Source organism: Silurus meridionalis, chromosome 28 (genome assembly GCF_014805685.1).
Source record: "Silurus meridionalis isolate SWU-2019-XX chromosome 28, ASM1480568v1, whole genome shotgun sequence".
Lineage (NCBI taxonomy): Eukaryota > Metazoa > Chordata > Actinopteri > Siluriformes > Siluridae > Silurus > Silurus meridionalis.
This window is the reverse complement of record NC_060911.1, coordinates 14,466,278-14,493,976: the sequence shown is the minus strand read 5'-3', so window position 1 is coordinate 14,493,976 and position 27,699 is coordinate 14,466,278. Positions and strand designations below refer to the sequence as shown.

The following is a 27,699-nucleotide window of genomic DNA, read 5'->3' as shown; positions in this document are numbered from 1 at the left end:
ATGTATATATATAATATAAAATATGCCATTTATCAGTAAACACAAAAATGACTGTAATTATGTAATAAATGGTTTACACAATCCTGTTTATTTTCCTAACATAACTATTAATAAATGATTAGCAATATAATGCTAGCCTAGCCATACCAATTACATTACTCTTCAAACTGAAACTGATACCCATGAGAAGATGCACTAACAGGAGTAATTTGTGTTTGAGAAGGCAGCTTCTCGTTTTTCCCACAAATTTTCACACTGGAGTCATCAAACACCCAGAATCCTCCATACAGGGGTTCAGTGAAATAGGTGCGGACTCGATGAAGGAGCTTCATGGTGTCTGTAATGCTGTAGAAGGACAGAGTCCCGGCTCTGTGATCCAGATAAATTCCTATTCTTCTGGACACTGGACCTGAAATAACTTTTTTATAGGAGTCATGAAAAAACGTAAACTGAGAGGAATTACAGCGTAAACTCCAGGATTTATCGTTGAATCCAAAACCTATAGATGTAAAGCAGCCTTTTCTTTCCACTCCTCTATATGACGCTGCAATGTAAACCTGCTGTCCTCCCCATTCCACTTCCCAGTAACAGCGTTTCTGAAGAGCTTCTCTACACAGAGTCTGAGAGTAGTAGTTAAAGCTCTCAGGCTTTTGGGTATATGGTTTTGAGTTGTCAAAGGTTATATTTCTATTACCCTCAGAAAGCTGGAGGTCTCTGTGGGATGTTCTAGTATCCACTGTCAACTGCTGAAAATCTGTAATAGTAAACACACTATTAGTTCTGGATCGTGATGGATCAGATGTTTTCTGTAAAAGCAGTACAAAAGGAAGTGCAGGTTCATATTAAAGCATCACTCTTTAATAGTTTCGGGACAGTTCCTGTGAAAAATGTGGAAACTTTGGAGTGTTTTATGGTGTTTGAGAGACACATGCATGTTGCTCTTCTATGAAAACAAACTCAGTGATGGAACGGTATGAAGATTTACTTTGACCAAACAAATCTATAAGTGTCCAGATGTTCCACTTTATTTTCAGTTGAAAATCCTCCCTTAGCAAAAGAACAGCTTCACACACTCCCAGCATCTGGGCAGTTAGTTTCTCTGAACATTCAGCTGAAATTCTTTGCTTGTTTCTCTTGGAAAACTCTCCAATGATGTTCTTCACTAGTTGGAAATTAGGTTCTTGTGATCCAGTTCATAATGGAGCAGTTCAATAGGATTAAGGTGCAGTGACTGGGTAGGTCATACGATGATAGATATCACTCCAGACGACTGTTTGATCTTTAAATAATGCTTACAGAGCTCAGACGTACACTTCGGCTCATCGTCTTGCTGTATGGTGAAGTCGCTTCCAATGAGCCACAGTCCAGACTGAATTGCATGGTGCTGTATGGGAGTATTTACATTTACATTTACATTTGTGCCATTTAGCAGACGCTCTTATCCAGAGCGACGTACAAAAGTGCTTTGAGTCTCTAGTAATGAATAAATCTACACTGGTACGCAAGATTACAAACTTAATATAAATATAACTCGAATTCTACAAACTTGGAAAGTGCTAATTTAGGTATTTCAGGAAGAGGTAGGTTTTCAGTCGTCGTCTGAAGATAATCAGGGACTCTGCTGTACGGACATCTAGGGGAGTATGGAATGGTAGCCATGTTGGTTCACTTTTACAATTTACCCTACATACATGAATACAATGATTTTAAAATCTAATAAACCCATACTTGTACATTTAAATATATATTCAAATGTACTGACGCAAAATGGAAAACTGTTCTGTGGTCAGACAAATTAAAATTGTAATTTCTTCCTCCGGACTAAAGAGGAGCGGGACCATCTGGCATGTTATCAGTGGTCAGTTCAATAAGTCGCATCTCTGATGGTATGGGAGAGCATTAGTGCCTGTAAAATGGGCAGCTTGCACATTTGGAAATGCTCCATCAATGCTAAATGCTACATACAAGTTTTAGAGCAACAAAAGTTTCCATTGAGAAAATATATTTTTCAGGAAAGAGCTTGCATATTTGAGCAAGACAATGCTGACTGCATACTGCGTCTATTACAATAGCATGACTTTGTAGTAGAAGAGTCCGGGTGCTGAACTGGCTAAAAAAAAAATGGAAAACTTCTGGCGCATCATGAAATGAAAAATACAACAAAGGAAACCCAGAACTGTTGGGCAGCTAGAATCCTGTATCAGACACATGTGAGACAACATTCCTCTCCCAAAACTTCAGCAACTGGTCTCCTCAGTCCTCAGATGTATACGGATAGAAGACGTGATGCTACACAGTGGGAAACGTGGCCCTCAAAACCAGCCATCAAATTCAAAATATATGAAATATTTCTATAAAATGGTATGTTTGCTCAGTTTAAACATTCAATGTTTCTTTTTGTTCCATTCTGAACAGAATAAAGATTTATGATTTTTAATCTACATTTTACACACCGTCTTAACTGTCCTCCACTGTCCTTTTATAGTAATATAAACATACACTCTAACACTAACTTATAGCTACATGTATTTCATCCAAAACCTAATGTTAGCCTGAGATGACAGTTTGATACGAATGAATAATGTTACATTATTGAGTCTGTAAAACAAAGGAACATTCACGTGTCTCTCAAAAACCATAAAAACTCACATTTTTCACAGCCACTGCAGTAACAACTTATGCACACATCACTGATAAAATTAACTGTAAATCTGTTCTTTAGTAACTTACACTGAAGGAAATCTTCTCGAAATATTGGAACAGAAGCTTGGATCATGTGACATCTGTTGACAGCTGAGAGAGTAAAACCAATATAAACATTAAAAAGAGAAAACTAACACACATAAACAGTTTGTCTGATTGTCTGTTTATGTTCTTACCTGCTCTGGAACCTGGAGATAATTCACTCATGCAGAACTCTTTACATTTTATTTCCAGTTCAGACACCGAGTTCTGTATTTCTTTAAAGGGTGTCAGATTGACTGTAAATTGTGGAGCATCAGAAAACGTTGCCAAGTTGAAGAGGGACATGGAGGTCTGGGACGGATGTTTAACAGTAAGTTTCATTAGTTGTGTATTTGCACATGATTAAAAACCATCACATCAACATCATGGAACTGAACATGAAGAGAGAAGCGTGTTACCTTGACGAACAGGAAGTCATCTTCTAAATTTGAAAGCTGAACCAGTTTCTTATCTCGCTCTTTCAGCTCAGTCAATTCCTGTTCCAGAAAATGCAGAATTTTCTCTGCTCGGTGAACTTCAGCTTCTTCTGTAGCTTTGATTATTCCTTTGATCTCCGAGCGTTTCCTTTCAGCTGATCTGATCAGCTCTGCAAACAACTTCTCAGTCTGATCCAGTGCCGTCTTTGCAGAAATCTATTTTAAAACCAGGATTTTATTAGATGTAATAAGTGTAAGAGCTCCGTCATCCCAAACCTTCAATATCAGTATGTTGTGATTATCTACTTTTATACTCAGTAAAGACCTTGATTGTATTAAGTGCTTTCTTCAAATCTTTTATGCTGTTTTCTGCTGCTTGGGCTCTCTGGAGAACGTCTGTCTGGATGTGTTCAATCTGGAACTGTAAAAACTATACAGATTTATTTGATCAATGTCTGGAGGTGGAGAATAAACTGCAAAGTACAACCAAGTGTTTTAATGTTACATGTGTGTGATTACTGTGAGGGTGTTCAGCACTCAAAATGTCTCTAGGTTACGTATGTAAGCCTAGTTTCCTGAGGGAACGAGATGCTGCATCGAAACGCTTTGGGAATGCTTCCACTTTGTCTATTCTCTGAATCACATGTGTAATCTGTCCAATAGAAGGCACAGCATCACAACCAGGAAGCTATAAAAAGCACATGGAGTGAACGCATCGTCTCATTCCCTCAGATATCTAGGGTTACATACGTAACCTAGAGACGTTCTCTTTTAGGAACACGAGCTGTGTCGCAACATTTTGGGAATGAGAATACAATACCACCAGACTGTCCAGTCCCTGACCAGTGTGTATAGGCACAGCTAGGTAGAAAGGATGGAGGGGCCAGGAGTGGCACTGAGGTCAAGGTTATAAAACCTGACAAAGGTCAGTGGGTTAGACCAGCTTGCAGCATTGCAGATGTCTGGAGGGACACTCCAGAGGACCAAGCCTTTAAGGCTGCCACACTCTCTGACACCAAATATAGTGGGAAAACCAGAGGACTCAAAAGAAGATGCAATAGCATCAATGATCCATCTGCTCACGGCCTGCTTGTTAGCAGGGAGGAGTCTCCTCGGAGGGCCTTGGCCGAGCAGCTGATCTGACTTCCTCCAGGGACTCGTCCTGTAGACGTAGGTTTCCAGTGCTTGTACCAGGCGCTGCCAGTTGAGCTTCTCCTGGTCTGGAGCCTATAAGGGAGGAGGGTAGAATGCCTGTAGCCTAACAGGTCATGGGACGACCGAGGGCACCTTGGGGATGTAACCCATTCTAGGGTACAAAAAGGCACTGGCCATACCTGGACTAAACTCCAGAAAGGAGGGTGCCACACAGCAGGCCTTTAATTCTCCTACTCTCTTCAGTGAGCAAATGGTCAATAAGAAACAGTCTTAACTGTGAGAAGTACAGCCAGCATCTCTAGGCAATTGATGTGCCATGTTTGCATAGACCCACTCATGACCGCTCCCCACCCCATGAGGAACCCAGGATCTCTCCAAATATCTAAGGCACGTAGGCATAGCCATGTGACCATGATCATACGGAGGGGGTTGCTCTTACGTCAGAACCCATGGGTCCTGAGCCACCACTGAAGGGGTCTTATGTGCAGGAGGCCAAGTAGATTAAACTGAACGCTGCTGTCATGAGCCCGAGCAGCAGCATTTGGAACTGCTTGATAGTAAGTGGCTGTCTTGTCTGACCTTCCTGACAGTAGTAACGATGAACACAATGCGGGCAGAGGAAAGCTGCGCGTGCATAGTGGTCGAATCCCAGATAGGTGGTTCTCTGTAATAGAGAAAGCACACTCTTCCCGGCGTTCAGCCAAAACCTCAGCGCTTTCATGTGAGCGAGAATGACATCTCAATGCCGGACTGCTAACTGCTCTGATCAAGCTAATATAAACCAATCGTCGATATAATTGAGGATGCGGATGCCCTAAAGTCTCAGTGGAACCAGAGCCGCATCCACACACTTTGTGAAGTTGCGGGGTGAAAGGGCAAGGCCAAACGGAAGACCCCGATACTGGTATGGTCCGGCCCTGAAAGCAAAACTCAGGAATTTCCTGGGAGAAGGAAGGATGGATACGAGAACTGACTTAATGTGCTCCACTCCCAAGCAAGCCACACACAGTTGGAAAGGTGTGTTTGGCTTTCTTAGTAGCCTTCATAATACTATATATATTCATACAAACGATTGACAAACAATAGACAAATACACACAGAGCGATTCATGAAAAACAGAAGCTAGTGTCGGCTTCACTCCATGTGCTTTTTATAGCTTATTGGTCGTGAAGTCACCCTGCCAGTGACGCCACACCTTCCATTGGACAGATTACACATGTGAATCAGAGCGTGGACAACACGGAAGCGTACCAAAAGCCTTGCGATGTAGCTCGAGGTCCGGAAAGGAAACACACACACACACACACACACACACACACACACACACACACACACACACAGCCTTCACTGTTTTATTAACAGGTTTGAATTGACTGTTTATTATTATATGTTTACATAAGAAATCTCTGGTAAGAGTGTATTCTGTGCACATGCTTCACTTCCCTCTGTTTCTTTGATAATTTTGAATATAAAAATGAATAAAAACAGATTCTTACCTGTTCTTGATATCGCTTCTTTGTGACCGTAGTGGTGTCATGGCCTAAACAATAACTATCAACACACTCAGGGCAAAAAAACTGTTCCGTTTTCGAACAAATGACGTCTTTAGGTTTTTTATGGACGCTGCAGATCCTGTCTTTGAGACTGTACCTGCTTTCAATCACTTTGTGTGTGTTTTCCGGGTGCAGCTCATTGTGCATCTCAAAGTGAACTTGACAGTATGAAGCTACACACACCAGACAGGATTTCACAGCTTTGTGTTTATGCCTGATGCAGACATCACACTCCACATCTTCAGGACCAGCCAGGGTTCTCTCAGAAACACAAGTCTTCTTCAGCTTCTCCACCATTTCAGCCAACATGATGTTCCGGCCCAAGATCGGTCGTGGACTGAAATGTTGTTTACACAAGGGGCAGCTGTAAACTCTGTTGAGAACTTCTCCATCCCATTGTCTGTTGATGCAGGACTTACAGAAACTGTGTCCACAGGGAACAGAGACAGGATCTGTCAGCAGATCTAAGCAGATGGAACAGTTAAACTCGACCAAATTCACAGAGACTCGAGCTTCTGCCATTTCACCACACTTGTTCAAAGTGACTGTACAGCTCTAAGGCTTTACTTTCTTCCTCTAGAATAAAAAAAAACTTTGTGGAAGAAGGTGTGGCTCTTATGACATGAGACCTTGACCAACAACTTTTTTACACATCATACTGTACTTCAGGATTGTGGTGGAACAGGAACATTTTTCTTAGTGGAAGAACCTCATTCTTTTTTTTTTTAGCCATTCTCTGTGAGATGTATATTGTAGGATGAGGAGGTGAAGTGCAGTAAAGCAACTGGCTGTTAAACAGCAGTCTGCGAAACAGTGGTCTGTAAAGTAGGAGTATTTATTGCGGCAGTCTTTAAACAATCAATCAAGAGAACAATCCAGGGAACAATCAAGAAAACAAATCACAGAACGAATCACAGAATATCTCAGGGAACAAATGCTCAGGTTCGAAGGTTTTAGGTTCAGGGAACAGATCTACCAGGAAAAATTGTTGTGAATGTACCATACTTTAGTTTTAGATACAAAAAGAAATGATAGAAGGACTGAGATGATCATAATATAAACACACAAGTCTCTGTGGAAAAATACTTCTCATCTAAAAGCTTTCAGAACATAAACCTGTTACACAGGGCTTCATTTATTTATTTATTTATTTATTTATTTATTTATTTATTTATTTATTTATCTTTGTCTCAGGAAATTGTGTTTAAATGTGCTATAATATTTACTAATAACATTCTTAAATATATATTGAATTTGTATTCTATATATTTAAATATGCATTTATATGTACAATGATATTACATGCTTTATTAAATAAACTTGGAAATAATAGAAATGATTTTATCTTAACAAAAAAAAAAAAACAACTTCAGATGATTCAAAAATAAATCCTGACTTATATACTTCATTAATATTATTCCTGAGTAGAACTGCTGTGCTACAACCTTGACCAGAATCTTGGAGATAAAGGGAAGGATAGATGTTGGCCTGTAGGTTGACAACTGACATCATCATGGTCTGGATTTAGGTACATAACCAGTGCTAATGGAAGAGTTTATTATATTTAGAACAGGTTACAGTACTTCTGGAACTGTAATCTGTTTGAAGAAAATTTTAGGCAAAGGATTGGGAATAATAGTGTAGAATGTTAGCGTTGTGTGTCAGTATTGTGTATTATTGTTGTGTTAGTGTTGTGTATGTTAATGTTTTAGAGTTTTAAATGAATGCTACACAGCAGTTCACTCCTAATCACTTTCTCGTTCTTATTGTTTGTGAAATTGCTCTTACTTACACGATTAAACAAAGCCCTACCATTTGATTTCACTGAATATTCACCTGATCATTCAAGACTTTTTCGACTGCATTTCTTTCTAAAGGATGATGTTCACTATAATTCATTCTGTCTGTAATAATGTTTTAAACACTTCCTAACCTAATGTTAGTAGTTTCATCATTCTCCTCAGTTCTTTTCTTTGATTAATGCAAGACAATTTTTTGAGCCTTGTGAAACAGATGAACATCTTTTCAATGACCACAGGAGATGTCTTCACACATGGTTAAGTAGGAAATGAGTTAAAACAGGAAATGAGCAAAGTTCCTCACTGCAACGATTAGGGTTCAAAAACTTTTTTGCACCTCAAACACGTTCATGACTGCAGTCAGTATCTAATGGAGCTCTTATGTTTTTACTCACTTATATCCAGGTGGGACTTTTCTTTATGTCTATGCTCTTAGTGCTGTATGTTAAAACCTCTAAAGGAGGTTATGGGGAATTAAATTAATTAGTTAAAAAGTTAAAAGTTAAAAAAATAATAATCTTGACAGAATCAATTTCACAGGAAAAAGTATTTATTTTAGGTAGTATATGAAGATAACAGAATAAATGTGAGATTGGGATAAATATGATCACTAATGAGATTACAGATGAAATGCTACAGATGACAGTAGATGTTATGATTTGTGTTGTTTGTGATGTATTAAAAGGTGTTTGCGAGAGAACAGTGGAATCAGATGTGATTGGACGGTGAATGAATGATTTGATTAAAGGCAGGAGTGTAATAGCAGGGATCTTAATCATCCAATGCATTTCTGGTAGGTGAGGAACATGGCCCCAGACTTCACTCCCAGCTCTCCCAGGATCTTACACGGTGAAACTGGTTTGCCGTTGTAGGCAAGGTTCAGAGTTTCCCCCAAATCAGGCCTCTGCTCCAGGCATTTCTTGATCAGAGTGGCAGCGGTGTCTGTGCTCTTTACGCTCAATGGGATGCGGAGGTTCTTGGAAGGAACAAACACCTGCACCTCAAACACACCAGCCTGAGGAGAATCCGGGGCATCATAGGACACCTGCAGAACGCTGTGAGTGGTGTGACAGAAGTCTGGATGATGTTGGGTCACATGTTTGACCTCAGTCCACTTGGGGATGCACTCGTGCACCTACAGAACAGAGAATTGGGAAAAAGATGTGTGAAAACTCCGACCATGGACCAGATATTTATGGAATAAAACAATGTGTAGTGCCGTTGATGGAAATTAATAAACACTGAGGTGGTGATGAAGCACAGTCACTCTGAAGGTGATGATTTTTCTCTAACTGCACGTCCCCAAGTGTATTATTTCTTCAACACCACAATGAAGTACCAACAATGACACATTTTATTTATCACAGAACAACACGCTGTACTTTTTATGCAGTTAAAGGTACATTTAATGTTGTGGAAAGTTGCAGAAAATTATTCTTCCCTCAACAACCCCTCTCACCTAATGATTATGAAACAACATATCACAACTTGTCTTGTTACTGAGATACCATACAGAGGTGTAAACTTCTCTTTTCTGAGAAAGGGTAGAGTTTATAAAGTGTGAAGTTATTACTGGGAATGTCATGATTACAAGGAGTGTAGGTATTATAGGGAATGTAGAGATTATAATAGTGTTTATGATTTTAGGAAGTGTAAAGATTATAATGTTTATATGTATTACAGGGACTGTATAGGTATTTTTAATAGTATAGAAAAAATAGAAAAAAAATATCACTCCCAATGAAAACCTCAACATCTTCAGCTCTGCTACCTTCAGCTTCACCTCCTGTCTTTTACTCAACGCCACTGTCTCTAATCCATACAACATCTCAGGTCTCACCACAGTCCTATAAACTTTCCCTTTCACTCTCACAGATACTCTTCTATCACAAATCACTCCTGCTATCACTCTTCTCCACCCACTCCACCCTGCCTGCACTCTTTTCTTCACTTTTCTAACACACTCTCCATTCTTTGCCCTTAAGGTTATAAAACCTGACAAAGGTCAGAGGGGTGGACCAGCCTGCAATGTTGCAGATGTCATGGAGGGAAACTCCAGAGAACCAAGCTTTTCCTGGTCTGGGGGCTGAAAAGAAGGAGGAAAGAATGCCTGGAGCCTAAGAGGTCGTGGGATGACTGAGGGCACCCTAGGGACGTACCCTGTTCTAGGGTACAGAGGGGCACTGGCCAATGGCTCACTATCCTTAGGTTAAATCCCTAAACCCCTCAAGTTGGCAGTTATTAAACCCCTCATTGAGAAACCTAATTTGTATCCACATAAACTATTAAATTACAGACCCATTTCAAACTTTCTGTTTAAGTCCAAGATTTTAGAAAAGATTGTGTCTGCCCAGTTCTGTTCAGTCTTACAAGAAAACAATATCACAATATCACAAATGACCTGCTTTTAGCTTTAGAAGGTTATATCTCTCTGTTAGTTTTCCTAGATCTTAGTGCTGAATTCAACACTATAGATCATGACTTTCTCCTGGATTGCTTACAGAATTACATCAGCATTCAGGGACAGGCATTAAGGTGGATTAAATTCTACCTGTCTGATCATTACCATTTTGTAGATTTAAATGAAGAACTATCCAGGTTAGTGCAAGTAAATTATGGGGTGCCACAAGGTTCAGTTCTAGGACCCCTGCTTCACACAATATACATGCCTCCCTTTGGAAATATTATTAGAAGGCATGAGATTAGCTTCCACTGTTATGCTGATGATACCCAGCTATGTCAAAGAATTAAAAGATTGGATGATGCATATCTTTCTATTATTAAATTCTGATAAGACAGAGATTTTGCTCATCGGTTCAAAAACCAGTAGACAGAAGCTCCATCATTTTATCCTGCATTTAGAAGCATGTTCTGTAAACAATAGTTCTATAGTTAAAGACCTGGGAGTTATTTTAGACACCAACTTCTCTTTTGAAAATCATATCATCCATATTACAAAAACCTTCTCCCACCGTAGAAATATTGCTAAGCTAAGAAACATGTTATCTATATCTGAATCAGAGAAACTATTGTAATGCATTACTAGGTGGTTGTCCTGCATCATTAATAAACAAGCTACAGTTTGTCCAGAATACAGCAGCCAGAGTTCTCCCAAGGTGGAGAAAATATAACCATACAACCCCAATCTTTTCTTCCCTACACTGGCTACCTGTTAAGTTACGAATCGACTACAAATTAATGCTACTTATCTACAAAACCCTAAATGGTTTGGCTTCCATGTATCTTTTCACACTACAATCTGTCACACTCCTTGAGATCTCAAAACTCGTATTTCCTAGAATAGCAAAGTCCAGTAAAGGCGGTAGAACATTCTCACATTTAGCTCCTAAACTTTGGAATAGTCTTCCTGACAGTGTTCAGGGCTCAGACACACTCTCCCAGTTTAAGTGCAGATTAAATAACACACATACACATAACACATATCACATCATAACCTTGTGCTTCAGAACATCTGATCACATCACATTATCAACTTGTGCTGTTAATATAATGAACAGCAGCTACGCTAATTTTTCTCCACTGCTTCTCCCTCTATCCATCCAGAGGCACCATGAGTTCGCGCCAGCTCCAGTTGTGTCAGTTGGATTCCACTTCATATAGTGTTTGGACCTCTTTGAGCGTTGAAAGGCTCTGGCATGAAGAAGCTGGTGTTGGATCTATGATGATATTAAATGTTGAGCTATTTTATGAGTTGCTCAGTAGCTCCTTTTTCCATAACCTCAAATGACAGTATAAGATTGTAGAAAGGACATGACTAACAATCATACACTCTGGTGCTCATGTTAGTTTTCACTCTCCGGTGTTTTGATGTTTTGTTTTAAAGACTCTAATCACACTCTTGATATCACCCACATGATAATGGGTTCCCCTTTTATGTCTGGTTCCTCTCAAGGTTTCTTCCTCATATATAAAGGAGTTTTTCCTTGCCACAGTCACCCAGGGTTGCTCATCAGGGATAAACACACATTGAGGTGTTGTCTGAGTGAAGCAACACATGGTGGTTTACACATCTGAGGTCCGACAGGAAATGCTTCAAGGCTAAAATCATGGCCAGAATCTCTAGGCATTTGTGCCACAGCAGATGGGGCCCTCCCCACAGACCTTGGGTGAAGCGGCCACTCATGACTGCTCCCCAAACCTTGAGGGAGGCATCCGTTGTTAGCATTACGTGAAACCTCTCAACGACCGTATTTACGAAGTCACTGAAGAGGCCAGTCAGCACTAGAGGGCCGTTGAGCAGCATGGCCCTGTCCCTGTCGGAAAGATCTGATAGGGTGTGCCCCAGGTGCCTCTTGGTGGAGACTAGTGTGGCCATAGACTGGCCCACGGCTACAGCTGCCTCTTTTGTAGCCCTGAGAGCCAAATCTGCCACACATCAGAGCTCCTGGACCTCCTGGCCGCCCGAGATAGCCGTCTAAGTCTAGCTCTTGCAGCTTTAACTGTTGAGGCATAAGCCTCACCCACCAGCACCAACGTGTTACGAAGGGGCTTGGTGGGCAGTGTCGGGTCTTGAGGGACAATGCAACACCCGGGGAGGGATAGCAGAAGCAGAAGCTAGCACCGGCTTCACTCCATGTGCTTTTATAGCTTCCTGGTCGTGACGTAACCCTGCCAGTGATGCCGCGCTTTTCCATTGGACGAAATACACATGCGATTCAGAGCGTGGACAATTCGGAAGCGTTCCCAAAGCATTGTTGACGAAGCTCGAGTTCCTGAAAGGGAAACTTGGGCGGGCACCTAAAAGTGAAAGCTGCCAATTCATGAGTGGGCTCCAGCGGATGTCAAAAAGGAGAGGCATCCCGAACCACGAGTGTGTGGATAAGCCCCGGCATTAGTACTGGAAAAGGAAAGCGAACCATGCCTCTGCAATAAGACCAGACACAACAAAAGTCTTCCTCTTTTGAAAACGCCACCGATGTGTGGGCGCTGGAGGATAAGGACAAGGAATTAAAGATGGGCGACTCTGTGCAGATGGGAGCTGTTGCAGCTGCTGTTCATTCATATTTTGATCCATTAACATCTAGAAATCTATTTAATTTCTCGAGTAGAGTTTAATTATTTTGTCAGAGTTTTGGATTTATTCAAAAAGAGCCAGACACAGTTGCTTAGATCAAGTTTGCAAGGATATACCTGATGATGAAAGGTTTCACCAATACATGGTGAATGCCATCTCGGGGAGTTTTTCCTTGCCACAGTTGCTCATCAGGGACAAACATACTTACAAAGAACATATTTATGTTTAATCACCACATTATCTGTGTAAAGCTGCTTTGAGACAATGTTCATTGTTAAAAGCGCTATACAAATAAAAATGAATTGAATTGAATTGAATTGAATGTATAGCCAGCATGTATAAATGTTACTAGGGAAAGTGGAGTGTGCCTATGCTGGGAGATGATTGTTGTACACTGATACATGAAGAATCAGTTACTACAAAGAAAATCTGTGGCAAAATATTTCTGCTTTTCTTTCTTGATTATGCTGCAATATTGTAGTGTAGGCCTATGTGGCTGAAGACATTACAATGTAAATAGTTAATTGTGGTTTACTTAAAAAGCCTACATGATACAGTAATTACAAATACATATTTGTGTTCAGCGTGTAAAAATCTAGATGATTCACCAAAATTTGTAGAGAAAAACACATTTCCATAAAATTTGTGGCGAGTGTAGTGTAATGCTAGTCTTACATATACTGTATAAAAATTATTTTTCGAACAGAAGTGTGAATTGATAAAAGTTGTTCTACTGTACCTTCTCAATCTTCCCAAACAGTTTCACACTGGAGTCATCAGACACCCACAATCCTGAAACGATGAAAGAGATTCATGGTGTCATATAGTTGTTAGCAATAAAATCAAAACGCGCACAATGATAAAGTTAACTGTAAATCTTTAGTAACTTACGCTGATGGAAATCTTCTCTAAATATTGGAACAGAAGCTTGGATCATGTGACATCTGTTGACAGCTGAGAGAGTAAAAACAATATAAACATTAAAAAGAGAAAACTAACACATATATAGTTTGTCTGCTTGTCTGTTTATGTTCTTACCTGCTGTGGAACCTGGAGATAATTCACTCATGCAGAACTCTTTACATTTTATTTCCAGTTCAGACACCGAGTTCTGTATTTCTTTAAAGGGTGTCAGATTGACTGTAAATTTTGGAGCATCAGAAAACTTTGACAAGTTGAAGAGGGACATGGAGGTCTGGGACGATGTTTACCAGTAAGTTTCATTAGTTGTGTATTTGCACATGATTAAAAACCATCACATCAATATCATGGAACTGAACATGAAGAGAGAAGCGTGTTACCTTGACGAACAGGAAGTCATCTTCTAAATTTGAAAGCTGAACCAGTTTCTTATCTCGCTCTTTCAGCTCAGTCACTTCCTGTTCCAGACCATGCAGAATTTTCTCTGCTCGGTGAACTTCAGCTTCTTCTGTAGCTTTGATTATTTCTCTGATCTCTGAGCGTTTCCTTTCAGCTGATCTGATCAGCTCTGCAAACATCTTCTCAGTCTGATCCAGTGTCGTCTTTGCAGAAGTCTATTATAAAACCAGGATTTTATTAGATATAATAAGTGTAAGAGCTCCGTCATCCCAAACCTTCAATATCAGTATGTTGTGATCATATACTTTTATACTCAGTAAAGACCTTGATTGTATTAACTGCTTTCTTCAAGTCTTTTATGCTGTTCTCTGCTGCTTGGGCTCTCTGGAGAACGTCTGTCTGGATGTGTTCAATCTGGAACTGTAAAAATTATACAGATTTATTTGATCAATGTCTGGAGGTGGAGAATAAACTGCAAAGTACAACCAAAATAGAACTTTGTTTTAATGTTACATGTGTGTAATTAATTTGAGGGTGTTTAGCACACAAACACACACACACACACACACACACACACACACACACACACACACACACACACCACTTCCTTCTGTTCCTTCTATTCACTATATGTCAAATTCACTACATGAATAAAACCTCTTACCTGCTCTTCCTGGCGTTTGTTTGTGACTGTAGTGGTGGAATGGTCTGCACAGCTTTTCACAACACACTCAGGGCAATAAAATTCCTCCTCATGGCAACAAATAACGTCTTTAGGTTTTTTATGGACGCTGCAGATCCTGTCTTTGAGACTGTACCTGCTTTCAATCACTTTGTGTGTGTTTTCCGGGTGCAGCTCATTGTGCATCTCAAAGTGAACTTGACAGTATGAAGCTACACACACCAGACAGGATTTCACAGCTTTGTGTTTATTCCCGATGCAGACATCACACTCCACATCTTCAGGTCCAGCCAGGGTTCTCTCAGAAACACAAGTCTTCTTCAGCTTCTCCACCATTTCAGCCAACATGATGTTCCGGCCCAAGATCGGTCGTGAACTGAAATGTTGTTTACACAAGGGGCAGCTGTAAACTCTGTTGAGAACTTCTCCATCCCATTGTCTGTTGATGCAGGATTTACAGAAACTGTGTCCACAGGGAACAGAGACAGGATCTGTCAGCAGATCTAAGCAGATGGAACAGTTAAACTCCTCCAAATCCACAGAGACTCGAGCTTCTGCCATTTCACCACACTTGTTCAGAGTGAATGCACAGCTCTAAGGCTTCACTTTCGTTTCTCTAGAATAAAAAAAAACTTTGTGGAAGAAGGTGTGGCTCTTATGACATGAGACCTTGACCAACAACTTTCTTACACACCATATTGTACTTCAGGATTATGGCGTACCAGAAAAAAAACGTTTTGTTACTGAAAGAACCTCATTCTGTGATTTTTTTTTTTCATTTATTTTAGCATTCTCTGTGAGATGTATATTGTAGGATGAGGAGGTGAAGTGCAGTAAAACAACTGGCTGTTAAACAGCAGTCTGTGAAACAGTGGTCTGTAAAGTAGGAGTATTTAATGCAGTAGTCTATAAACAGGTGGCCTGTAAAGTGGGGGTCTGTAAAACAAGAGCCAGTTAGCAACAATCTGTAAAACAGTGATTTTTATGAAATGATCTGTAATGTGGTGGTCTGTACAATGGGAGTCTGTGAGGTGGTGGTCTGTTAAGCAGGAACCAAAAATCTGTGGCACGAAAAACATCAGTCTGTAAATCAGTAGTCTGTAAAGTGCCATTCTATAAAGCAGGGGTCTGTAAAGCAGAGGTCTGTAAAGCAGGAGTCTGTAAACAACAGTCTGTTGTAAAAAGTCTATTCTGCTCCAGAACAGAGGCTTAGAGAGAGGAGAGTCCAACACTCCTGCTTTACAGACTGCCACTTTATAGACTGCTGTTTTAGAATCTTCTGCTTTTATAGACTTCTGCTTTACAGTCCACCACAGACTTCCACTTTAGAGGCCATTGTTTTAAAACCACTGCTTTACAGATTGTTGTTTACAGACCCCCAATTTACAGACCATCTGTTTAACAGCCAATTGTTTTACTGCACTTCACTTCCTACAATATACATCTCACAGAGAAAAACAGAATGAGGTTCTTCCACGAACAAACACTTTTTCCTGTTACACCACAATCCTGAAGTACAGCATGGCATGTAAGAAAGTTGTAGGTCAAGGTCTCATGTCATAAGAGCCACACCTGCTTCCACAATGTTTTTGATTCTAGAGGAAGAAAGTGAAGCCTTAGAGCTGTACAGTCACTTTGAACAAGTGTGGTGAAATGGCAGAAGCGCTAGTCTCTGTGGATTTGGTCGAGTTTAACTGTTCCATATGCTTAGATCTGCTGACAGATCCTGTCTCTGTTCCCTGTGGACACAGTTTCTGTAAGTCCTGCATCAACAGACAATGGGTGCACTCTTAGTGCCTGTCCCAAGCCTGAATAAATGGGCAGGACTGTCTCCCTTATCACTCCTGCAGTAGTTGCCCAATCATCCAGCACCTCTTCACCACCACCGAGCCCCTGTCTGACCTCTTCCCTGAACCTCACACTACACTCTTCCTCCTTTAGTTTCCACCATCTTATTCTTCTTTCAGTCTTCACTCTCCTCTCCCTCTTCTTCACCTCTAAAACCATCCTACAGCACACCATCCGATGCTGTCTAGCTACACTGTCCCCTGCCAACACCTTACAGTCTCCAATCTCCTTCAGGTTGCATCTCCTACATAGAACATAATTCACCTGTGTGCACCTTCCTCCACTCTTATACGTCACCCTATGATCCTCCTTCTTCTTAAAATAAGTGTTCACCACTGCCATTTCCATCCTTTCAGTAAAATCTACCACCATCTGCCCTACCATCTTCCTCTCCTTAAAGCCATACATACCATCACTTCCTCATCACCTCTGTTCCCTTCACCTACATGTCCATAAAAGTCTGCCCCAATCACCAATCTTTTTATTCTTAGGTTCACCATCTACCACTTCATCCAACTCACTCCAGAATTTTTCCTTCTCCTCCATCTCACAGCCAACTTGTGGAGCATCAGCACTGATGAGATTTATCATCATCCCTACAACTTCCAGCTTCACGTTCATCACCCTATCAGAAACTCTCTTCACCTCCACTACACTCTTACTGTACTCTTCCTTTAGAATCACCCCTACATCATTTCTCTTTCCATCCACACCATGATAGAACAGTTTAAACACCTCCAATGTTCCTGGCCTTACTCCCTTTCCACTTGGTCTCCTGAACACACAACATATCTACCTTTCTACTCTCCATCATTTCAGCTCCCTCTCTCCCTTTACCAGTCATAGTACCAACATTTAAAGTACCAACCCAAACCTCCACTCTCCTCCACTTCTCCTTTCCCTGCCATCTTTGTAGACATCTTCCTCCTCTCCTTCTCCTTCTTTTGGCAAACAGTAGCCCAATTTCCACCAGTACCCTGTTGGTAAACGATACCTGTGGTGGTCGTTGGTAACCCGGGCCTCGACCGATCCGGTTTGAAAAGTCTAATTCGTGATCTGCATATTTAATTTGGCACATGCATTACGCTGGATGTCCTTCATAACACAACCCTCAACATTTATCAGGGTTTGAGACCAACACTAAGAGTGCACTGGCATGTGTCAGAGCTGCTGTTACAGAGAATTCATCGCCACGGTGTAACCAATCACAATTCAGAACTACTATAAACTTTTAATTCCAGCTATACATTTATCAAACTTATCAAAATTCCTCTCAGTTTGCGTTTTTTCATGATTCCTATAAGAAAGTTATTTCAGGTCCATTGTCCAGAAGAATAGGAATTTATCTGGATCACAGAGCCAGGACTCTGTCCTTCTACAGCATCACAGACACCATGAAGCTCCTTCATCGAGTCGGCACCCTTTTCACCGAACCCCTGTATGGAGGATTCTGGGTGTTTGATGACTCCAGTGTGAAACTGTGTGGGAAAAAAAAGATGAAAAAAGCTGCCTCATCAAACACAAATTACTCCTGTTAGTGCATCTTCTTATGGCCATGAATTTCAGATTGAACGTAGTTTGTATGGCTAGTATTATTTTACTAGTTATTATATTGATGATAGTCATATACTTTTAAGAAAATACGATTGTGTAAATAATTAATCACCTAAATTTGGTGTAAATATGTAATTATTGTGTTTCTTGACATCAGACTAATATCATTATATACAGATATTACTGATATTTACTCTCTACATTCACTCTAATATTTACACTCACTATAATCTCTACTGGTTTTACTTTATTTCAAATAAAAACACTAAGCACATTTCTTCAGTGTTTGATTGTGTGTTTGCAGTAATTACTCACTGTGGTGAAAACTCTAATAAACTACAATCTTAAAAATTCAATTTTGTCACATTCATTGTGTTAGTGTTGTGTATTTTTGGGTCAATGTTGAGTCAGTTTTGGGCGTTAGTGTGGTGTTTTAGTGTTGTGTGTATGAGTGTTGTGTGGTAGTGTTGTGCATAAGTGTTGTGTTTGTGTGTCAGTGTTGAAAGTCAGTGCTGTATTTTATTATGGTGTTTTAGTGTTGTGTGTTTGAATGTTGTGTGTATTAGTAGTGTGTGTTAGAGGGGTGAGTTAATTTTGTGTGTGTTAGTAGCAGTGTTGGGCAGTAACGCGTTACAGTATTAGTTACTGTAAAAAGTACTTTTAAAAATAAAGTAACTCTGTTACCGTATGGTGCGTTACCCGTTACTTTTTTAAATGAATGAATTTGGGCTGAAGTGTAGCCTACAGTCTGACCTGATTACAGCAGCGTCGCATTGTAGGATTGGTGGATGAACCACTGTAAACACGAAGAAGACGCACTGTGGGCGTGTCTCTGTTTATTCAGGTCTGTGCGGCAGTAATGGCGAGTCGAGGCGAGAGCAAGACGAGTTTCTCAAAGTGGAAATATGCTCATTATTTCACTTTAGTTGAGCATAAAGACAAAAACTTTTAAGTCAAATGTAAACTGTGTCTTTCTGGTTCGAAGCTCGTATCTACTGCGATAAACAGCAACTCCAATATGTTGAAACACCTCCAGGACCTCCATGCCTGAGGAGCTAGAAGCTAGAAGCTAACCCGGTGTTCTGTTCTACATTGTTGATAGTTTTCATACTTCAGCTGTGAAAGGAACATGTTTAAGAGCTCAACACAACAGCTTTTATGATGCAGAAGCCACTTTAGTTTTTGATTGTGAATATATTATTCAGCTTGTTTTGTTATTTATTTCAGAAATCCTTGTGATATATTCAGTGTGTGCTGCTCTGACTTTAATAAAACAGTGTTTAAAAATGACTTTGTGTTTAAGTCAGTTTTGTGTAGACACATAAAAGGGCATTAATGGGAACATTAAAGAAGGTTCTTTAAAAAAGTAACTAAAAAGTTACTTTTAACAGTAACGCATTACTTTTTGGTGTAAATAACCAACAAAGTAACTGAGTTACTTTTTGAATGAAGTAACGAGTAACTGTAACTAGTTACTATTTTTTAGTAACGAGCACAACACTGATTAGTAGTGTGTGCTTGTGCTGTATTTTATTGTTGTGTGTATTAGTGTTGTGTTTGAATGCTGTGTGTATTTTATTGTTGTGTGTATTAGTAGTGTGTGTTAGTGGGGTAAGTTAATGTTGTGTGTGTTAGTAGTGTGTTTGTGCTGTAGTTTAGTGTTGTGTGTATTAGTAGTGTGTTAGTTGGGTAAGTTAATGTTGTGTGTGTTTTAGTAGTGTGTGTTTGTGCTGTATTTTATTGTTGTGTGTTTTAGTGTTAGTGTTTGAATGTTGTGTGCATTAGTAGTGTGTATTAGTGGGGTGAGTTAATGTTGTGTGTGTTAGTAGTGTGTGTATGTGCTGTATTTTTTGTGTTTATTAGTGTTGTGTGTATTAGTAGTGTGTTAGTGTGTATTTGTGTTGTGTTAGTGTGTATCAGTGTGTTAGTATGTGTGTTGTGTAATATTGTTTTGTGTTGTTGTGTATTAGTGCGTTTGTGTGTATTAGCGTCATGTATTGTTGTGGATTAGTGTGTTATTGTGTCAATGTTGTGTGTTAGTGTTGTGTATCAGTGTGTCATTGTGGATTAGTGTGTGTTAGTGTTGTGTATTAGTGTGTTAGTGTGTGTGTTAGTGTTGTGTATACATGTGTGTTAGTGTGTATTTGTGTTGTGTTAGTGTGTGTTAGTAGTGTGTTTGTGCTGTAGTTTAGTGTTGTGTATGTGTGTGTTAGTGTTGTGTATTAGTGTGTTAGTGTTGTGTGTATTAGTGTGTGTTAGTGTTGTGTATGTGTGTGTTAGTGTTGTGTATAAGTGTGTGTTAGTGTTGTTTATTAGTGTGTGTTATTAGTATTGTGTATAAGTGTGTTTTAGTATTGTGTATTAGTGTGTTAGTATTGTGTATTAGTGTGTTAGTGTTGTATTAGTGTGTGTTAGTATTGTGTATGAGTGTGTGTTAGTGTTGTGTATGTGTGTGTGTTAGTGTTGTGTATAAGTGTGTGTTAGTATTGTATAAGTGTGTTTTAGTATTGTGTATTAGTGTGTGTTAGTATTGTGTATTAGTGTGTTAGTGTTGTGTATACGTGTGTGTTAGTATTGTGTATGTGTGTGTTAGTAGTGTGTGTTAGTGTTGTGTATAAGTGTGTGTTAGTATTGTGTATAAGTGTGTGTTAGTATTGTGTATTAGTGTGTGTTAGTATTGTGTATTAGTGTGTGTTAGTGTTGTGTATTATTGTGTATTAGTGTATTATTATTGTGTGTTAGTGTGTGTGTTAGTGTTGTGTATTAGTGTGTGTTAGTGTGTGTTAGTATTGTGTATTAGTGTTGTGTATTATTGTGTATTAGTGTGTGTATTAGTGTTGTTTATTAGTGTGTGTTAGTATTGTGTATGTGTGTGTATTAGTGTTGTGTATTATTAGTGTGTTAGTGTTGTGTATTAGTGTGTGTTAGTGTTGTGTATTAGTGTGTGTTAGTGTTGTGTATGTGTGTGTTAGTATTATGTATAAGTGTGTGTTAGTGTTGTGTATAAGTGTGTGTTAGTGTTGTGTATTAGTGTGTGTTAGTATTGTGTATAAGTGTGTTTTAGTGTGTTAGTATTGTGTATTAGTGTGTTAGTATTGTGTATGAGTGTGTGTTAGTGTTGTGTATGAGTGTGTTAGTGTTGTGTATAAGTGTGTGTTAGTATTGTGTATAAGTGTGTGTTAGTATTGTGTATTAGTGTGTGTTAGTATTGTGTATTAGTGTGTGTTAGTGTTGTGTATTATTGTGTGTTAGTGTTGTGTATTAGTGTGTGTTAGTGTGTGTATTAGTGTGTTAGTATTGTGTATAAGTGTGTGTTAGTATTGTGTATTAGTGTGTGTTAGTATTGTGTATTAGTGTGTGTTAGTGTTGTGTATTATTGTGTGTTAGTGTTGTGTATTATTGTGTGTTAGTGTGTGTGTTAGTGTTGTGTATTAGTGTGTGTTAGTGTTGTGTAGTAGTGTGTATTAGTGTTGTGTATTATTGTGTATTAGTGTGTGTATTAGTGTTGTTTATTAGTGTGTGTTAGTATTGTGTATGTGTGTGTATTAGTGTTGTGTATTATTAGTGTGTTAGTGTTGTGTATTAGTGTGTGTTAGTGTTGTGTATTAGTGTGTGTTAGTGTTGTGTATGTGTGTGTTAGTATTATGTATAAGTGTGTGTTAGTGTTGTGTATAAGTGTGTGTTAGTGTTGTGTATTAGTGTGTGTTAGTATTGTGTATAAGTGTGTTTTAGTGTGTTAGTATTGTGTATTAGTGTGTTAGTATTGTGTATGAGTGTGTGTTAGTGTTGTGTATGAGTGTGTTAGTGTTGTGTATAAGTGTGTGTTAGTATTGTGTATAAGTGTGTGTTAGTATTGTGTATTAGTGTGTGTTAGTATTGTGTATTAGTGTGTGTTAGTGTTGTGTATTATTGTGTGTTAGTGTTGTGTATTAGTGTGTGTTAGTGTGTGTATTAGTGTGTTAGTGTTGTGTATTAGTGTGTGTTAGTGTTGTGTATTAGTGTGTATTAGTATTGTGTATTGGTGTGTGTTAGTGTTGTGTATTAGTGTCTGTTAGTATTGTGTATGTGTGTGTGTTAGTGTTGTGTATTAGTGTGTGTTAGTGTTGTGTATTAGTGTGTGTTAGTGTTGTGTATTAGTGTTGTGTATGTGTGTTAGTGTATTAGTGTGTGTGTTAGTGTTGTGTATAAGTGTGTGTTAGTGTTGTGTATTAGTGTGTGTTAGTATTGTATAAGTGTGTTTTAGTGTGTGTTAGTATTGTGCATTAGTGTGTGTTAGTGTTGTGTATACGTGTGTGTTAGTATTGTGTATGAGTGTGTGTTAGTGTTGTGTATACATGTGTGTTAGTGTTGTGTATTAGTGTGTTAGTGTTGTGTAGTAGTGTGTATTAGTGTTGTGTATAAGTGTGTGTTAGTGTAGTGTGTTAGTGTGTGTTAGTGTTGTGTATTAGTGTGTATTAGTGTTGTGTATAAGTGTGTGTTAGTGTAGTGTGTTAGTGTGTGTTAGTGTTGTGTATTAGTGTGTATTAGTGTTGTGTATAAGTGTGTGTTAGTGTAGTGTGTTAGTGTGTGTTAGTGTTGTGTATTATTGTGTATTAGTGTTGTGTATAAGTGTGTGTTAGTGTAGTGTGTTAGTGTGTGTTAGTGTTGTGTATTAGTGTGTATTAGTGTTGTGTATAAGTGTGTGTTAATGCTGGACAGTGATTTGTAAAGGTTTCCTGTTATTTTCTTTCTCACTCGGGAGGAAGTCTCGTGCCAGGACTTACATCCCTACCAGTTTTGATAAAGGGGGGAGTTTTCCATCACGTTCTTTCCTGAGGGTGGGTCAACACACACACACACACACACACACACACTGAGCATTGCAGTCTTGGCTACAGTAACTGCAGACCCTGAACATGGTGAGTGTCCAAAATATTTGACTGAATTTTATCATTAGATCATTTGGTTTCACTCAGAAATGAAAATCATCTCATTCCACTGTTTTCTTTCATTTTCTCATTCAATACTAGAACTTGTGTTACTTTAATCCTGAAATTTACCCACTTTGTGCTTGTTGCTTGATGTTTATCGTGTACAAGGATAAACAGTGCATTTTTCAGTAAACCAGTACAATAGACATTTTTGTGTTTTTTTTTTTTTTTTTAATAACTGTATTCTTTTCCACTTCCTGTGTCCAGGCGAGGGGACGCATGGAGAGAGTGGAATGTGAGGGAGTGAGTGTGTTCCTGCTCATCATCCTCGCTGTTCACCACCACACTGTGAGCTCTTTACAACTTACTAGCTTACTAACGGTCCGCATCATAACCGCTGTATACACATATTACTGTGGATTACAGTCAGAGATTAATGAGCGTGTGCTCACGATGTCTGGATCAGATCCTGTACGGGTTCACAATCTGAAGTATTCTGATTCCTCACACCATCACATTTTCTTTCGTTTTTTATAATCACACAATTTAGTGTCTTCGAAACGAGTTTATTAGAGAGACAGCGCATGTAGGACATTGTGGGGACAAGGTGAGGGAGGTGAGATTGAGATGGTTTGGACATGTGAAGAGGAGGGACATGGGGTATATCAGTAGGAGAATGCTGAGGATGGAGACACCAGGAAGGAGGAAAAGAGGAAGACCAAGGAGGAGGTTTATGGATGTGGTGAGAGAAGACATGCAGGTGGTTGGTGTGAAAGAGGCAGATGTAGAGGACAGGGGGGTATAGAGACGGATGATCCACTGTGGCGCCCCCTAATGGGAGCAGCCGAATCACACAATATACTGTATAGGGAGGGGCTTTAAAATGATATTTTACTTGTTAATTTTTGATAAAATTTACAAAATGGAAAGTAAGTGAACAATTCTTAAATTCTTCAACTCTTTCACAAAGTCAGGGATTTTGTAGGATCACATTCACGTGTGTGATGAACCAAGTTCTACCAAGTAGGTGTTGATCATCAATTACATCTGTAGATTGAAGTCCAGTCATAAAGCAAATCAGAAACAGATGTGTAGGAGCTTTAAACTGGGCAAGAAGCCAAACTCTCGCATGACAACAAGACGCAAGGTAGTTCTACTGCATCCGCGAGGTCTCTCACAGGCAAAGATCTTAAAGCAGTCTGGACTTTAGAGATGTGCTCTTCAAGCTATTAAGAAGAAGCACAAAGAAACTGGCCGATGTTGAGGAGCAGTGGTCGGCGTCTTTCCTTCAACATATGCTCTGGACTAAATTATTTGCTGTAGCAGGAGGTTGTTTGCTGAAGGTCTGAAGCATGGTGGTGGAGGTTTTCTGCAGGTTTGCAGCTGCATTTCTGCAGATGGAGTTAGGATTAATGGTGTCCTTAACGCTGAAAATCCATGCAGTACCATGAAGGAGGCATTTAATCGGCCACAAATTTATTCTGCAGCAGGACAACGACCCCAAACACACAGCGAACTTCATTTAGAACTTTCTTTAATGTAGAGAAGAGCAAGAAGTCCTGGTTGTGATTGTTTTGGCCTCCACAGACCCCTGGATCTCAACATCTGGGCTTACATGGAGAGACAGAAGGATTTGAGGAAACTCTATCCACAGAAGATCTGTAGTTAGTTCTCCAACATGTTTGGAACAAACCTCCCTGCTGAGCTCCTTCATAAAACAGTGTGTAAATGTACCGAGAAGAATTGATGCCATTTTGCAGCCAAAAGGTGTCACCAAATATCGATTTGATTTGGATTCTCTTCTGTCCATTAACTTACCATTTTGTCCATTGATAAAAAAAACACTTATTTATGAAAGCAATCTTACTAGATATAAACATGCTGTCATGTTGTGCAGGTGGAGGCGGAGGTGGAGGTGAAGAAGATGGACATGGCTCCTTATGCGGTAGACTTTGACTTCTTAGAGTGTCGAAATGAAATGCTGAAGGCTGTTACTGAAACGGGCGGCCTGCTGCAGAAGGAACTCGATGCTGATAAAGAGTTTAAGACGTTGTGGAGTAAAAACGACGACGTGTGCCAAAAGAGCGTTCCCGGTGGAACGCCGGATCACGTGCGTGCTCTACACGTGTACGCAAATTCTAAAAATTCATTCAGAAAAAGGTTCAATAATTTGGTTCAGATAAAAGGCGCAAACGTCACGACCTACAAAGACGGATTTCACTTCAAGTCTCTTTACTTTTTCCTGATGGACTCCATGCGACTGCTGAAGCATACGAACAGCTGTAGGAACGTGTACTACGCCACCAAGAACAAGTACATGGCAGATGAAAAGGCAGAGGTCCGATTCGGAAGATTCATGAATGCCGTAAATACAAAGAGCTCTCAAATTGAAACAATTGATACAGAAGAAGGTGGCACCTTTTTTTCCATCAATTCCTGTTTTGTGTTTAATGTTGAAGAGAACACGTGTAAATCTGACGAAATGCAGAATATCATTTCTCCAGTGGAGGTCTTCAGAGTGCAGAGCGTTAAAGTTAAAACCACCAATGATAATACCAAGTATAAAGAAATCACTCTACAACACTCACGCTTTCTCAGCACTCCGAGCTGTCCTTTCCTCCCAAGGTAAGTTTCTAAACTCGATTTAATTCATATATTAATGTGTGGATTTTTTGTATGTTATAATGAGATGTTGAAAGATCTTGTTCTCTGATGTCAAACATAAACTATCGAGATTGAAATCAGCACGGGTGCAGGAACATCCTTCCTCTAATCTCTTTTCTCACCGTTTCCTCTCTCTCTTCAGGAACACTGCGGATGTTGGCGCCTCCACGTCTCTGTTTTTTATACTACTGACAGTTACGGCTTCTTTACTGACTCAGTTCAGCCTGTCGCCGTGACTCACGTCTTGTGTACTTTTCTATACATTTTTTCCAGTTTTTTTATTGAAGCGTTTCAATTCTTTAATCAGGGTGGACAAAATCCACAAACCATGTAGTTGTGTTAAAGTAGAGAGTCCCTTTAAACTTTCACTTGAGTAAAAGTACAAACGTTTTTGAATTCATAAGCACTATAATGTTCCTATTATCGTTTTTTTGTCACGAGACTCTTTACTTCAACTCAAATCACGTGAAAACGATATTAATGATTCAAACTCCGATTGATTACTATTCGAATGATCACGAACCCAAAAGCATCTTTTTAGTCAGAAGTTTATTTTATTCCTCTTCAAATCTTCTGCCTGCTGTTGAACTGACGCTGAAGTGTATGTTGGTGATCGGTAGATACACCAAGCGAATTCCTCGCGATCGATCCTGATTGGTGGTTTGCTGCGCGTTTGACCAGTTTATATCCAATCAAAAAATAAATAAATACAAAATTAAGTCAAATATTCAACTTTTACTGAAAATTCACTACATTCTAAAGTCTCCCAAATTGGAAATACTTCAGTAAAGTTCAGATACACGGAAAAACTACAATCATTTAAGGTCAGATCCATGGAATTGTAGCCACGTGATTCATTAGTGAAGATCTAGATGCCTGAGTGTTCTCCACAGTTTTGCAAATTTGAAATTTTTTTCAATAGTATATGAAGTTTTCACCGATTTGTGCAGGAAATTCAGTATAACTTATACTGCTGTAGTAGTTTGTGTTTTTGTTTGTTTTTATAGTAGGTCTCGTTTCGTCTAGTGTTTCAAAGGAGACTAAATATTGACTTTTGTTTTTAGAAAAGTGTACAGTAGAATTTTTTTGTCGTAACCGCGTCCAATAGACTGCGTCCACATTTTAACAGGCTTCTCAGACGGCTTCTCAGACGGCTGCTAGACGTAAACAGTGCCTGAGCCGTGGGTGAAAATGAAGCCTGAATGTGGTGTCATTAGTGTGAATCGTTTGTGAATGGGTTTTTCACTGTGTGGCTGTTGAAGGGTTAATACAGCTTCATTATTGCTCCTTTCTTAGATGCTTGTAGACAGGAAGTGTGAAAGAGGAAGGAACCTCAAACCTTAGTCTCACGTTTCTGAACAGATTTTCAGAAAGCAGCATGTTCTTTTAAAATCCTCATTCAGAATTGGTTTATTAAACTGAATTTTATTTATCTTGTAATCATCTGTAGATGTTTCTCCTGAGTGTTTAGGTGAATAAACGCACAGAACCCTGAGACTGAACCCTGCCTGTGTCTGTGTTTTGATTACATCCAACCACTATGAGAGAAAGTGCTGTAACCAATGACTGGAATGAACTGAATGACGTGTGTGTGTGTGTGTGTGTGTGTGTGTGTGTGTGTGTGTGTGTGTGTGTGTGTGTGTGTGTGTGTGTGAGATACAGTATGTAATGCATCTCCGAATGTTTCATTCTTTCCAGCTGTGTGAAGGAAGTGATATGGTAGGAGTGGTTCTTTTTTCAGCAGTTTGAAGGACGAACTTTACACTTCTACAATATAAACACTCTGCTTTTTTTTCTACTACAGAAGAGGAAAATAAAAAATGGATCAGATTTTCTTAAGTTTCTGGATCCTTCTATGAGATTCCAAAACACCTGCATGCAAAAAGAGAGCTGGATAAACAGGAGGCGGAGCTATGAAACTCACAGCAATATGATTGGCTGGATGCTGGGGCCGTTTCTCCAGAGAATGGAGAACTCTCTCTCTCTCTCTCTCTCTCTCTCTCTGTATATAAATATAA

General features: G+C 39.4%; 3 protein-coding genes across 4 annotated transcripts; 1 reads left to right on the top strand and 2 right to left on the bottom strand.

Moving 5' to 3' along the window:
• Window positions 1-21: 21 nt before the first annotated feature.
• LOC124381327 (tripartite motif-containing protein 16-like) lies at window positions 22-6,416 on the bottom strand. 2 transcript variants are annotated; one of them, XM_046842866.1, is made up of 6 exons: window positions 5,813-6,416; window positions 3,487-3,591; window positions 3,144-3,377; window positions 2,880-3,036; window positions 2,731-2,793; window positions 22-754 (listed from the first exon to the last, which is right to left on the bottom strand). In XM_046842866.1, the coding sequence occupies exons 1-6, from the start codon at window positions 6,389-6,391 to the stop codon at window positions 156-158; spliced, it is 1,737 nt and encodes a 578-aa protein (XP_046698822.1). In that variant the 5' UTR covers window positions 6,392-6,416; the 3' UTR covers window positions 22-155. The 2 variants fall into 2 exon arrangements, with proteins under 2 accessions (XP_046698822.1, XP_046698823.1); XM_046842867.1 differs by having other exon boundaries at window positions 3,487-3,582.
• A 1,784-nt stretch (window positions 6,417-8,200) lies between these two features.
• Window positions 8,201-15,302, bottom strand: LOC124381719 (E3 ubiquitin/ISG15 ligase TRIM25-like). The gene is made up of 7 exons (XM_046843593.1): window positions 14,688-15,302; window positions 14,348-14,443; window positions 14,005-14,238; window positions 13,742-13,898; window positions 13,595-13,657; window positions 13,443-13,495; window positions 8,201-8,803 (listed from the first exon to the last, which is right to left on the bottom strand). Exons 1-7 carry the CDS (start codon window positions 15,264-15,266, stop codon window positions 8,444-8,446), a joined length of 1,542 nt encoding a protein of 513 aa, XP_046699549.1. The 5' UTR covers window positions 15,267-15,302; the 3' UTR covers window positions 8,201-8,443.
• Window positions 15,303-22,774: 7,472 nt separating this feature from the next.
• LOC124381308 (T-cell ecto-ADP-ribosyltransferase 1-like) lies at window positions 22,775-27,183 on the top strand. The gene is made up of 4 exons (XM_046842818.1): window positions 22,775-23,005; window positions 23,285-23,365; window positions 24,915-25,642; window positions 25,824-27,183. Exons 1-4 carry the CDS (start codon window positions 23,003-23,005, stop codon window positions 25,915-25,917), a joined length of 906 nt encoding a protein of 301 aa, XP_046698774.1. The 5' UTR covers window positions 22,775-23,002; the 3' UTR covers window positions 25,918-27,183.
• Window positions 27,184-27,699: the final 516 nt, after the last annotated feature.

Bases quoted from the DNA above. Each gene is read 5' to 3' on its own strand.
- LOC124381327 (XM_046842866.1), bottom strand. From the start codon at position 6,391: ATGGCAGAAGCTCGAGTCTCTGTGAATTTGGTCGAGTTTAACTGTTCC. The intron at 3,378-3,486 runs GTCTTTACTGAG...GTTTTAAAATAG, and splicing joins AAGCACTTAATACAATCAAG to ATTTCTGCAAAGACGGCACT. The intron at 2,794-2,879 runs GTAAGAACATAA...TTACTCTCTCAG, and splicing joins ATCTCCAGGTTCCAGAGCAG to CTGTCAACAGATGTCACATG.
- LOC124381719 (XM_046843593.1), bottom strand. From the start codon at position 15,266: ATGGCAGAAGCTCGAGTCTCTGTGGATTTGGAGGAGTTTAACTGTTCC. The intron at 14,239-14,347 runs GTCTTTACTGAG...GTTTTATAATAG, and splicing joins AAGCAGTTAATACAATCAAG to ACTTCTGCAAAGACGACACT. The intron at 8,804-13,442 runs GTACAGTAGAAC...TCTGTTCTGTAG, and splicing joins TGTTTGGGAAGATTGAGAAG to GTGCACGAGTGCATCCCCAA.
- LOC124381308 (XM_046842818.1), top strand. The intron at 23,366-24,914 runs GTGAGCTCTTTA...CATGTTGTGCAG, and splicing joins TCGCTGTTCACCACCACACT to GTGGAGGCGGAGGTGGAGGT. The intron at 25,643-25,823 runs GTAAGTTTCTAA...CTCTCTCTTCAG, and splicing joins AGCTGTCCTTTCCTCCCAAG to GAACACTGCGGATGTTGGCG.